Source organism: Grampus griseus (genome assembly GCF_964374135.1).
Source record: "Grampus griseus genome assembly, chromosome: 14".
Taxonomy (NCBI): domain Eukaryota; kingdom Metazoa; phylum Chordata; class Mammalia; order Artiodactyla; family Delphinidae; genus Grampus; species Grampus griseus.
The window spans coordinates 37,993,339-38,005,443 of NC_139008.1; the positions used below are offsets into that span (position 1 = coordinate 37,993,339).

The window sequence follows — 12,105 nt, forward strand, 5'->3', positions numbered from 1 at the left end:
CAAGCATGTCGTATCCAAGCTCAGAATTTTGCCTGGAAAAGTGCTATCTCGGTCGTGTTCTAGTTTGAGTTTCTCTTCCTCTTGAGGGTGAATATAACTTAGAAGAGCCATTTATACTTCCTTTCTGTTCATATCACTCATCCACTGTTCTATTTATCCTTTTGTCTGGATTTTTCTTCTATTTTTCTAGTCTATTCCCACCTAATGGCATTGCTCTGCCCCCAGATTCCTACTTCTTTGGTGATCTTTCCCACCTCCTTGCTCAGAAAATCCCCTAGAGGAATAAAAGAATTCAGGGTCATTGAATGCCATCATTCTCATCTTGCCTTTATTAAGAAGCAACTAACAGAGTAGATGACTGAGGCATGAAACAAAGCCCAGGTTGGTGCTGACCAAGTCTTGGAGTCAGGATTTAAGAACAGAAATACCTAGCACTTCTCTAAGAAAGTCTACAACTGTGCTGGTCCTAATTTCTTACTGGACTCAGGCAGGCAGAGAAGTAATAACAAATGAACAGACACACTCAGAGCACTAACCTCTGAGACACCTGCTCGCAGGCTTGGCCCAGGGTCTTTTCCACTCTCCCACCAGAGACCCAGTTTGATTACCATGAGACCGACCAAACCTGCTGAAGCAGGAAGACACACGTAATCTGCAGCCCTCAGAGTGCCCCACAGTCTCCAGGGACAGGAGCAGAGCTGGCTTCCGACATCCAGAACCACGAGTGAGGTGTCTGCTGCCAACATCCGCCTCTCAGGGCCTCTTCCTGCACAACCGTCTCTCTCCTGTGCCATCCGTCCAGGAGGCTGCTGGAAACAAAGGAATCTACCCGCTCCAGTTTCACCCCAGAGATGACCTGCCCTTCCTCCTCTGTCCCAAGTCCAGCTCGGGCCAGGTGCCCTCTGTGCAGCCACCCTTGGGCCTGGGGCAGTGGGGAGATCCCTGGAAGAGGGCACCAGGCGAACACTTGGTCGGTGAAGAAGCGGGGAGGACAATGCATGTCCAGGGCTCATCTCCCTCTCACTCTCCTGCTGGACAAGAGCTGAGGGCGAGGAGTAAGTGCACCTACACACAGGAAAGGGCAAGTCGCTTCCTGATCTCTGAGATAAACCATTAGTGAGCCAGCTGTGAAGTGACAACGTGTCCCGACAGTCGTATCTGAGCCCTAACTTCACACTAGTCCCTTAGTACGTTCACCTCCTGCTCTGCATGGGACTGGTTTCCCACCTGAGGGTGAGATGCTCTCACTTTTCTTTCAAGTCTTACTGGATAAAGTTATTTGAATGAAGTGACCTGGAAGGAATGGCAGCGAGTAAAGAGACCACTCTGAACACAAAGGATCCCCCCTCAGGAGTAGTAAGAGATGCAAAAACCACTTAGAATTTAGGGGCAATGAGCAGGAGGCCCCGAAGAGGCATCTGCTTTGCCATCTTCTACTTGGCGTCTGCGTGTCTATCTGGTTACAGGAGACCTGAGGTGACTTCCTGTGGCTTCCCCTTCTTGTGTGTGTGTGTGTGTGTCTCTCTGTCTGTCTGTCCTTGTATCAGAACAGGGGTCTGCAGTCATCTGAGCAGAAACCACTACTCCAGGAACTCCGGACATTTCCATCCTTCAACTTCTTCCCCAACTCAACAGTCGGGGGATCTGGACAGGCCGAGTGCTCATGTTTGTGTTCAGGTGCCTAATGAGCTGTCAGCTGGAAGCTCGTGTATACTAATAAAACAGAGTCATTTACTGTGTTAAAAATTAAGTGCTGGACAGGAGTTCCCTGGCAGTCCAGTGGTTAGGACTCGGCACTTTCACTGCAGGGTCCTGTGTTCAATCCCTGTTTGGAGAGCTAAGGTCCCGGAAGCTGCGCAGCCGGGCCAAAAAGAAAAAAGAAAAGAAAAATTAAGTGCTGGACGATTGTACTTGCAGGGCAGAGCAGAAGGCCATCTCCACAGGGGCCGTGTGTGCCTAAAACACACAGCAGGGCCCAACTTCTGGCTCCTCTAGGGAGGAGGCTAGGTGACGGGGAAGGAAGCCTTCCCATTTCTGCCCTTATGTGTGTTTCACTATGCAAGTATTCTTTTTTAAATTTTATTTTAAGAGTAATTTGTAAACACACAAAAAATAATGTTTTTATTTTTTTTTTATAAATTTATTTTATGTATTTATTTCTGGCTGTGTTGGGTCTTTGTTGCTGCGCGCAGGCTTTCTCTAATTGCGGCGAGCATGGGCTACTCTTCGTTGCAGTGCGCGGGCTTCTCACTGTGGTGGCTTCTCTCGTTGTGGAGCACGGGCTTTAGGCACACGGGCTTCAGTAGTTGTGGCACGCGGGCTCAGTAGTTGTGGCGCACAGGCTCAGTAGTTGTGGCGCACGCGCTTAGTTGCTCCACAGCATGTGGGATCTTCCCAGACCAGGGATCGAACCCGTGTCCCCTGCATTGGCAGGCGGATTCTCAATCCCTGCGCCACCAGGGAAGCCCCAATGTTTGTTTTGTTTTGTTTTGTTTTGTTTTGTTTTGTGGTACGCAGGCCTCTCACTGTTGTGGCCTCTCCCGTTGCAGAGCACAGGCTCTGGACGCGCAGGCTCAGCGGCCATGGCTCACGGGTCCAGCCGCTCCGTGGCATGTGGGATCTTCCCGGACCGGAGCACAAACCTGTGTCCCCTGCATCTGCAGGCAGACTCTCAACCACTGCGCCACCAGGGAAGCCCCCCAATGTTTTTATTCTTATCTTTATAAAGCTGGCAAAGTCAAGAAGAATCTGTATAATAATATAGGATTTGAATTCTATATATACTCATGTTACATACTATTTCTGATCTTATATACTTTTCTTAGAGGTCCACTGTACAAGTTGCTTTTTAAGGCCCACTTTTTTTTTTTTTTTTTGGCCGTGCCACACAGCATGCAGGATCTTAGTTCCCTGACCAGGGATCGAACCCGCGTCCCCTGCAGTGGAAACGTGGAGTCTTAACCACTGGGCTTCCAGGGACGTCCCAAGGCCCACATTATTTGAAAATCATATTCTTATATACAGTAAAGCAATGTTACACCCACTGACCGTGAGCAGGAAACAGACCTTGAGGACTGCTCGGGCAGCGCAGCAAAGCGGCCTCAGGGTTCGAGGGAAACACTGCCATTTGGCAAAGCTTAGCTTGTCCCAGCCAGAAGCCCTCCTGGAAAATTGCTCCTGGACCAAGTCGTCTTCCCCGCAACTTGAACTTTTCTAGCAGTTGTCTGAGCCATTAACTTGAGATTTTGATGACTTTGATGTTGAACATATAGTACACCTGGCACCCAGATCTTGGTTTCTTCCAATAAAATGAACCAGGGCTACTTGGAGAAATGGCTGATCCTCGGGCTGGGGCAGGATGGCAAGCCCGGAGGATCTGTAGGCCAGGACGTGAGGAGGTGCTCACAAACCCACAGCGACGGGTGCATTGAAGGGACAACAGAGCCTGAGGAAAGAGCTCCCGATGGCGGAGCTGGAACAATTTGAGTATCTAAACAAACAAGGGAATATTGGGTCATAACCCAGAGTAGAAAATAAATATTCATGGGTCCATCCGTGCGTCCATATTGATGTAAATCTATGATTTAATAAATCAGTAAATGGTGGACAAGAGGCATATCTCTCCAGATGATCTAGGAGGTGAGACATAACTCCCCTTCCTACGTGTGGGCTGTACACAGCGACTTCCTTCCAGGCAGGACAGGATGGAAGGAAGAAGAAACTCCCCAGTGAGGGAGGTCACAGACATGACCTCAGCAGACAGGTCACGCCAAGGACAGGGACCCCTGATCCGACATGTCGACAGCAGCACTTGACCTCTGGTCTTCCTCTCAAACCCACCACCCCGACAACAATGAGAAAAACATCAGGCAAATCCTGCCGGAGGGACATTCTACAAAACCCCTGATCGGTCTTCCTCAACACTGTCCAGGCGTCCAGAACAGGGGTGTCTGAGCCACCGTCCCAGCCCAGGGGGCCCAAGGAGACATGGCGACCAGATGTCTGTGGGGCCTGGACAGGGTCCCAGGGCAGGAAGAACTGAGGAGAGGTGAATGAAGTACCAACTTTAGTTAGTATCATGCGCCACAGTAATGTAGGGTCAGTAATAGGAGAAGCTAGTTGTGAGGTATGGAGCGTCTCTGAACTATCTTTGCCACTTTTCCTTAAATCTGAATCTATCCCAAAATTAAAGATTTGTTTTAAAAACTGAACATGTGACACTTGTTATCTCCAGGGAGTGAAGATGGGATGGGGCACAGAGAGGAGTTTCTGGTTCCTTCACTGAACACTAAAATTGTTTTGAGTTTTTCATGGTGCACATATAGTAGTAGTATAATTTTAAAAGAAAAAAAGGAGTAAGCCCATGCTCTGTTGCACAGTATCACCCTCACCCTCCACCAGTCACTTGCTAAGAATGTGACCTTGGGTTTTCCAGCTTGGTATCCTGCTCTTATGGAAGTTGGACCAAAGGGGTCGAGTACAAGGGGCACCGCTGCTGAAACACGAGTATGGAAAACACCTCACTCACTGCATCTTCCGGCTCCCCCCTCCCGGCGAGTAAGTAGAGCTTGGGTGGTGGCTGGCGGGGCCGGGGATGTGGCTCCTCCTGACACTGGAGGGGTCTCCTCTGTGGTTATACCACCTTCGTCCAGGGAGCAACAAGGAATCTCTGTCACATTTGCTCTTAGGGACCTCGTTCAGTTGGCGAAGGCAGCTGTGAGTGGTGATGAGAAAGCCCTGGACAAGTTTAACTGGAGGAAGTGTGGCTTTGGAAGTTTCCTGAAAATGGGACCTCAAGAGGGACTCTCATTCTTTGTCAGCTTGACCGATGGTAAGACACTCAGGTTGGGGTCTGGGGACACTGCAGTGTTTCGGAGTGTCTGGGAGATTATAAGCGAATGGATGGCGTTTCTGCATAAAATTGCAGGCTGTGCGCCATTCCCAGATGGATGCCTTAGCCGGCTTGTGCAGGTGTTTATCCAGAATCCAAAGGGTGGCTTCACCTTGACCTGATAGAAACAAATTGAGCTTTATTTGCATTTGAAGGTTTTTCAGGAGGAAGCTGTCCAGGATGTGCAGCCCAAGATGAATCGATGCCAGGGGCACCCGGCGTGGTCTCCAAGCCAGCAGCGGGGCTCAGCTCTGGGGTGGGTGTGACCGGGGCACGCTGGACCAGCAGCCCTGGCAGGGCTGGGCCGTCCGTGCTGATTTAACACGGCTCCCCCGCGGTGTGCTAGGAGGCAGGCGGCGGCCAATAGATGCAGTGTGAGGTTCAGAGAGATAGAGGGTCTCGTACACTCACGAGACATTCATGAGTGCCTTCTCCCATGGGAAAGGGGCCCTTCCTGGGGTGATGGGGTTCGAGGACGTGTGTGGCCAGGCAGCTTAACTGTGACAGGTGACAGCTGGGAGGGGCTGGGGCATTTGTCAGTTTAAAAGTAGAGAGACTTGGCATTTAAGGAGGGGAGTTGGAGGGACCCAATGTGGGCACTGTGGGGGCGGCGGGGGCCCTGAGGGAGGAAGGAGACGTGGCGACTGGAGGCCTGGCTCTGCAGGGGGTGTCAGTGCTGCCCCCGCCCAGCAGCCGTGCAACTGGGGCAGATGATCCCGTGTCTTTGTGCCTTAGCTTCCGAACATGTACAGTGGGGATCGGGATAGTACCTGCCTCCAGAGCCTCTGTACACGGAGCCCGCACACATCTGTGCTCAGTAAATACTAGTTACTGTTATGATTAGCCTCCAGACAACCTTGAACCTTTAAGCTTAATAAGAACTCAAGTTGTCCACTGGGAGTGAGATGGGAGGCGGCATGGAGGGTGAGGAGGCTCCCGAGAGCAGCAGAATGAACCCAATCCCGAGAACTCACAGGAGGTGCTGCCACCATGCTCAGAAGCCTGAAAGCAGAACCAGGAGACAGCTCGGGGGCAAGAGGAGGGTATCCAAGCTGGGAGGGGCCCTGGGGCCGACGCGAGGGCCTGGGGAAGGCAAGAGGGTGCAGGCCAGACGCCAGCCAGCGATACCCGGTACCCAGGATGGAGGGTGCAGGCCGAGGCTCCGGGGAGGGTCATAGTTAAGGCCCCGGCAGACGGGTGATGGACGTGTACCTAGGGGACTGAGATGACCAGAGCATGGAGGCTGTGCATCAGGAGGGTGGTCAGTGTGAGCACTGGACAGTGGTGGAGGGAGGATGGCAGACACAGGGGTCCTGGCTGGACTGACCCAGAGATGGCAGACACGGGGGTCATGTGCCAGTGTTTTTAAAATAGCTTATTTGTAAATGGTTATGATGAAGATGTTTACGTTGAAAGTGTCCCTAAGTAGGTAGAATGGCTTCCAGGGAGTGTCCAGCCTCCATGGACACATCGCTTTCCCGCAGGGACCGTGCACTACGTGGACGAGAAGGGCAGGACGGCCCAGGTGGCGTCCACGGACAGCTCCATTCAGACGCTGTTCTACCTGGAGGAGAGAGAGGTGCTGGTGGCAGTCACCGAGAGCCTGCTGCTGTGTCTGTTCACGGTGATGCCCGAGGGCACAGCCGAGGAGGTGATGAAGGTGAGGAGGTGATGGGGGGGTGCCCCAGGGGGTCTCCAGCCTCTCTTGCCCACCTCATACACCCCTTCGTTTTGGTTGAGGAGTCTGTGTTTCAGGGCCACCACCAGAGCTTTAGCACCTAATTTATTGTGCACCATTGCGGTCACAGGTGGGGGAGACACCAGGGGACGGGGCCTCCCAGAGCCACGGGAGGTACGGGGCTGTGGCGGGGACGCCTGGCTATGTGCAGACCTTGAGGGTTGTCACCAGTGTTCCCTCTGTGACACTACCGCTGGCCCACACATATGCATTGCTTTATCCGAGGGGTGTGTGATAATCACAACTCTGGACACCCTGCCATCCGCGTGGGTGCCTCGCCCCGGGCCAGGGCACTCACTCGCGGGAGGATGCCAGGAAGCCTGGGGCGTTGGTTGTTGGTCAGGCAGCGCGTGCAGCTCCCTGAGGACTGCATGCCACTCTCCTGCCACTTTGTTGGTTTACACCCAAGGATTCTATGGTTCTCAGAGTACTCCGAACCTTCCCTAAGATGCTCTGGTCGATGCAGAAAAGTCGGTGTTCAGGGGTCCTTTGTGCACCTCTGTCTACACAGCAGTTGAAATGTGGTCACTGAGTCCTGTGAACCTGGGTTCAAATCCCCCCTCAGCCCCTTGCTGGCAGGTTTTCTCTGAACACAGGCTGTGACAAGCTGCCTCACCCAACGCGGGGCACCCCTGTCATTAACTACATAGTGTGCAGTGGTCGCTGCTTTGGCCTGAAAGGCTGGGGCTGCCCTTCCAAGTGTCCACAGCCACCCTCACTTCCTCCGCTTGGTGAGTCTGCGGGGAGTCACTGCCAGAGAGTCCAGCTGCTGAACAGGGACCTGGTCTCGACAAGGGCGACGTGCTCCTTTCGGGTTGTTGTTGTGCAGGTAAAGCTGAGTGGAAATATGGGTCGCCAGGCAAACGTCGCCCTGATCAACAGCAGCCTTCTTGTGACCGCCACTGGGGAGGCGGTCCTCAGGTGAGATCCCGACTCTGCAGAGAGTGCTGGGGTTGAAAATTCTGTCCCATACAGTCTCTTGAGTACACTTTGTGTTGGAGTGTAACATACATATAGAAAAATGCACAAATTATGATGAAGTGTTACTAATTGGGCACATCCACGTAACCAGCCCTGAGATGGAAGAGCAGAACATATCAGAGACCCTAGGCATTCCGCCCGCCCCCGCAGGGGTCACACTGTCCTGACGTCTGCCTGCCTTTTTGATCCCCGGGTAGATGGAATCCCATGTTGTGTTCTCTTGGGTCCGGCTGCTTTAGCTCATGTGACATTCAGGGGTTCTCCCTGGTTGGGTGCTTGGAGTTCCCTTGTTCTCATCGTGACCCGGTGTCACACAGGAACCCTCTTTTATTAACAACTGCTCCCTTTGTTATGAACAAGACGTAACACAGGTAACGTAACAACGACATGCTTTTTTCCTCAGAGTCCAAAGGGCCATGTCTTTTTCCTGATTTTTAAAGTTTACTCTGCGAGTTGAACAAGACCCTCACAGCTGAGGGAAGCCCACTAACACAGTCCCCCCCGTGGGACTTTCCTCCTTGCCTTGTAGATTCTGGGATTTAGAACGAGGAGAGAATTACGTACTGAGTCCAGAGGAGAAGTTTGGTTTTGAAAAAGGAGAGAATATGAACTGTGTTTCTTACTGTAGAGTCAAAGGTGAGACTTCCCAGCGTCAGAGGGAGAGCCCACCTCAGGCTTTGCTCTGGGGTGTGCTGTCATGACATGGAACTCAGGGCTGTTCTAAGAACCATACCTCAGTTACAACTATGTCAGTCACTCGAGTACAGTCAGCCAAGAGCAAAAAAGAGGCAGGAAAGCTGTGTTGTCCCACGTAGTGGTCAAGGAGTTTGGTCAGGAATGTGACCAGCCTGGCTGCGTGAATTGGTGTCTGTTCCTCCTGAAACCTCAAGAAAAAGTCAGTGTGAGAAACATTAAATATATATGTGTACATGGATGTGCGTACGTGCACACACACGCACACACAAATATGACAGAAAGAATAGGCAATGCACCAGAGCAGCACTTCCGTGCCCGCTGAGTGCTAAGTGCTGTGTGGCATTGGGAAAGCAGCCCTGAACACAGGCAAGCAGGCTCCTCTCTCATGGGAGAAACCAGAGAGCAAGCAGCACCACTGCCCCAATCCCCCATCCACACATGTACACACTGTGTCACTGCGAGTAGCGAACTCCTGCTAAGGAAGACACGGCCAGGTACGAGGCTGGGCAGTTCCTGGACGGAGGGCCGACAGGCTGGTATTTTAGAGAGGGTGGTCAGAGAAGTGAGCTTGCTGCTGTTTTTATCCCTTTTCAACTCAACGTGAACTTTCTTTTTACCTACAGGTCTTCTGGCAGCAGGTACCGATAAAGGGCGCGTAGCCATGTGGAGAAAAGTGCCAGGCCCCCAGAGCAGCCAAGGGGTGGAGGGCAAAGACAGGTGGACCCTTCAGATCCCCACTGAGCTTGAAGGAAACATCACACAGATAAAGGTATGCCTCGACGGGGCGCTGGGTGCACTCATTTTCTGCAGAAGTGGAGGCAGTAATTGCTCTGAACCTATTTTTGTCAGTTATTCAAATTAAGATAAAAAATAACAACAGTAAAATATTTTTAAAGGCCTTTTGGGTTTCAGAACTACAGATAAGGGATTGTGGATCTGTAGTAATCTATATTTATCTTTTTAAATCTATCTACACGTCCATTTATCTCTATCATCTATTTGTCTTATTTAGTTATTTATTTGGCTGTGCCGCACGACTTGCAGAATCTTAGCTCCCCGACCAGGGATTGAATCTGCACCCCAGCAGTGGAAATACCAAGTCCTAACCACTGGACCGCCAGGGAATTCCCGCCCCAGCTTCCTCTTAATGCTCCAAAACTCCACTGTTTTCTGGTCATCCTGAGGCTTGAACTTGCCCCTATTCTGTTTCAAACAAAGTCATTCTGTTGGGGAGCTTGCTGTTCTTGTGGACTGCCTTTCCCCTCAGGAAAAGATTTCTGAGTCACTGCTCCACAGCCTGGTAGTGGGGAGAGTAGCTGGCTTTCTGGGGTGACACCCTGCTTTGGGAGCTGGGAGCTGGACACAGGAACCTCTGGTCCCGGATGGCCTCTCCCGGAGAGGAGCAAGCTGGGGCAAAGGCCTGGGGGCCCCATGTGGTCTGGCTCCCGCTCCAGATGCAGAGCCTCCCTCCGACCCACCTGGACCTGGCCTCTGTGCCGGAGCTGGGGGAGTGAGAGATGCTGGCAGCCGCCCCTCCCAGGAAAATGCCGGAGGAGAGGGAGCCCTGGTTTCTTGGCCAAACCTGCCTGCCGAGCTCACCTGCCACAGACTCTGCTCTTCTTACCAGACTTAGTAGATTTTCTTCAATAAGTCTTTCTTCATTTACTCTGTGCCCAATTCCCAGAGAAGTACATGGTTGTGTTTTCATAATTTTCACCAGTTATGCCTACTATGTCCTCGGGGCTCCTCACCTGCCTTTCTGGAACTTGCCTCTCAGATCTGCTCTGTGTGATTTTTTTTTTTTTTTTTTTTTTTTTTAATTTTTGGCTGCACCAAATGGTACGCAGGATCTTACTTAGTTCCCCGATCAGGGATCGAACCCACGCCCCTTACAGTGGAAGTGTGACATCTTAACCACTGGACCGCCAGGGAAGTCCCTGAATTTTTTAAGATAAAGTTTACTTAATCTATACTAATCAGGAAATGAAAACTTACATGGTAAACAGTTTATGGATACCTTAGAGCAATTTTGGGAATTACTTTTAGATCCTCATCTCAGGTCATAAATAAACATCGTTTCTGGATGAATTAACGAGTTAAATATTTTTAAAAGTTAGGTCAGGGACTTCCCTGGCGGTCCAGTGGTTAAGACTTCGCCTTCCAGTGGAGGGGGTGTGGGTTCGATCCCTGGTCGGGGAGCTGAGATCCCACATGCCTTGCAGCCAAAAAACCAAAACATAAAACAGAAGCAATATGGTCACAAATTCAATAAAGACTTTAAAAATGGTCCACCTGTTGAAAATAAAATTTTAAAAATTAAAAGTTGGGTCAGAATAACTGGCTAAAAACACAGAATATAATCAGATCTGTAGAGAAAGTGTAACTTTCTTAGATTTTAAGTAATAAAAGAAGTTGCAAAAGCAGAGGGACAAGGTTGAGTCCATAAGAACATGTCACACCGGGCAATGTGAACAGGAAGGCTGGGATGAAAGGAAAACTGAGCTGGGTAAAAATTCACTTTAAAAGGTTAATCTCTAAAACACCAAATTTTCCCAATTTTCAATGCATAATTTTTTTCTTCATTTGAATACCAATCCCAGTTGATGTGTACATTGAAAGTATTTTTGTTTTTTTGTGGGAGAAGAAAGGTGCTGTTTTAAACTGATGGCTCATCTTACCTTTAGTGATATCTTAGAATAATGGACGTGAAAAATACTCACATTTATAAGAAAAATATTAAGAATGCCAATGGAGGGAATTCCCTGGCGGTCCAGTGGTTAGGACTCAGTGCTTTCACTGTGGGAGCCCGGGTTCGATCCCTGGTTGGGGAACTAAGCCTGCATGCTGCACTGTGCGGCCAAAAAGAAAAGAATGTAAATGGATAAGTGATGAAGGAGAGTGCAGATAATTTACCTAAGGGTGGTTAGTAGAATCCATGGAAAACGTGTAACCTCAGTGGTAATGAAAGAAATGCCCATTTTAAATAATAGTAAGAGCCACACTAACTTTCTTGAAAGACGTAAAAGAAAAATTGACTCAGTAGACCATGTTCCTCAAAGAGAAGCCTCAATCTTGTAATTACCTGTCCCATCCATCGCTCTTTCCAAATAAATCTACAAATTACATGTTTATCCAGTGAAAATAAGGAGGTTTTTTTTTTTCCTGAGGGAATTCAACACAATAATTCTAAACTCATTTGGTAGAGCAAATGGCCGAGAAAAAATTTTAAAAAGAATCAGACCATTTCTGTATCCTATACCAGAATATATCTGAAAGGTATAGCAATTAACATGGCATGCTTACTAGGAATGGATAAATATATCAGTGGAGTAAAGTTGGAAATCCAGAAATGGATTTGTATGGATTTGGAAGTTTAATATGAAATTATGAAAGTGGTACTTGACATCACTAGAGGAAGTCTAGATAGTTCACTAGAGTGTGTAAATTTGCTTTCCGTTTATAAAACATAGACGCCCCTAAGTTCATGTCAGTAAAGTAAACTCTAGAAGATGCTCAACCAGTCAGGATAGACATGAGCGAGAACAACCACACAAGTTTACCCGCTGGATCTAAACTCTGAGTGTTGTTATTTTAAAGTTTTTCTACAAATTATACATTTTATACTTATAAATTTTTAAAATCATGTTTTTTTTTTTTTGCGGGACGCGGGCCTCTCACCGCTGTGGCCTCTCCCGTCGCGGAGCACAGGCTCCGGACGCGCAGGCTCAGCGGCCATGGCTCACAGGCGCAGCCGCTCCGCGGCATGTGGGATCTTCCCAGACCGGGGCACGAACCTGCG

General features: G+C 49.8%; 1 protein-coding gene across 1 annotated transcript in view; it reads left to right on the plus strand.

Annotated features, from left to right (window-relative positions):
• Nucleotides 1-12,105, plus strand: part of IFT140 (intraflagellar transport 140) — a 70,541-nt gene that overhangs the window by 8,134 nt on the left and 50,302 nt on the right. The window contains exons 5-10 of the mRNA XM_082670544.1: nt 4,436-4,557; nt 4,689-4,831; nt 6,376-6,551; nt 7,459-7,550; nt 8,140-8,246; nt 8,930-9,075. Coding sequence (XP_082526670.1) covers nt 4,436-4,557; nt 4,689-4,831; nt 6,376-6,551; nt 7,459-7,550; nt 8,140-8,246; nt 8,930-9,075 — 786 coding nt within the window. The remainder of the gene's footprint in view (nt 1-4,435; nt 4,558-4,688; nt 4,832-6,375; nt 6,552-7,458; nt 7,551-8,139; nt 8,247-8,929; nt 9,076-12,105) is intronic.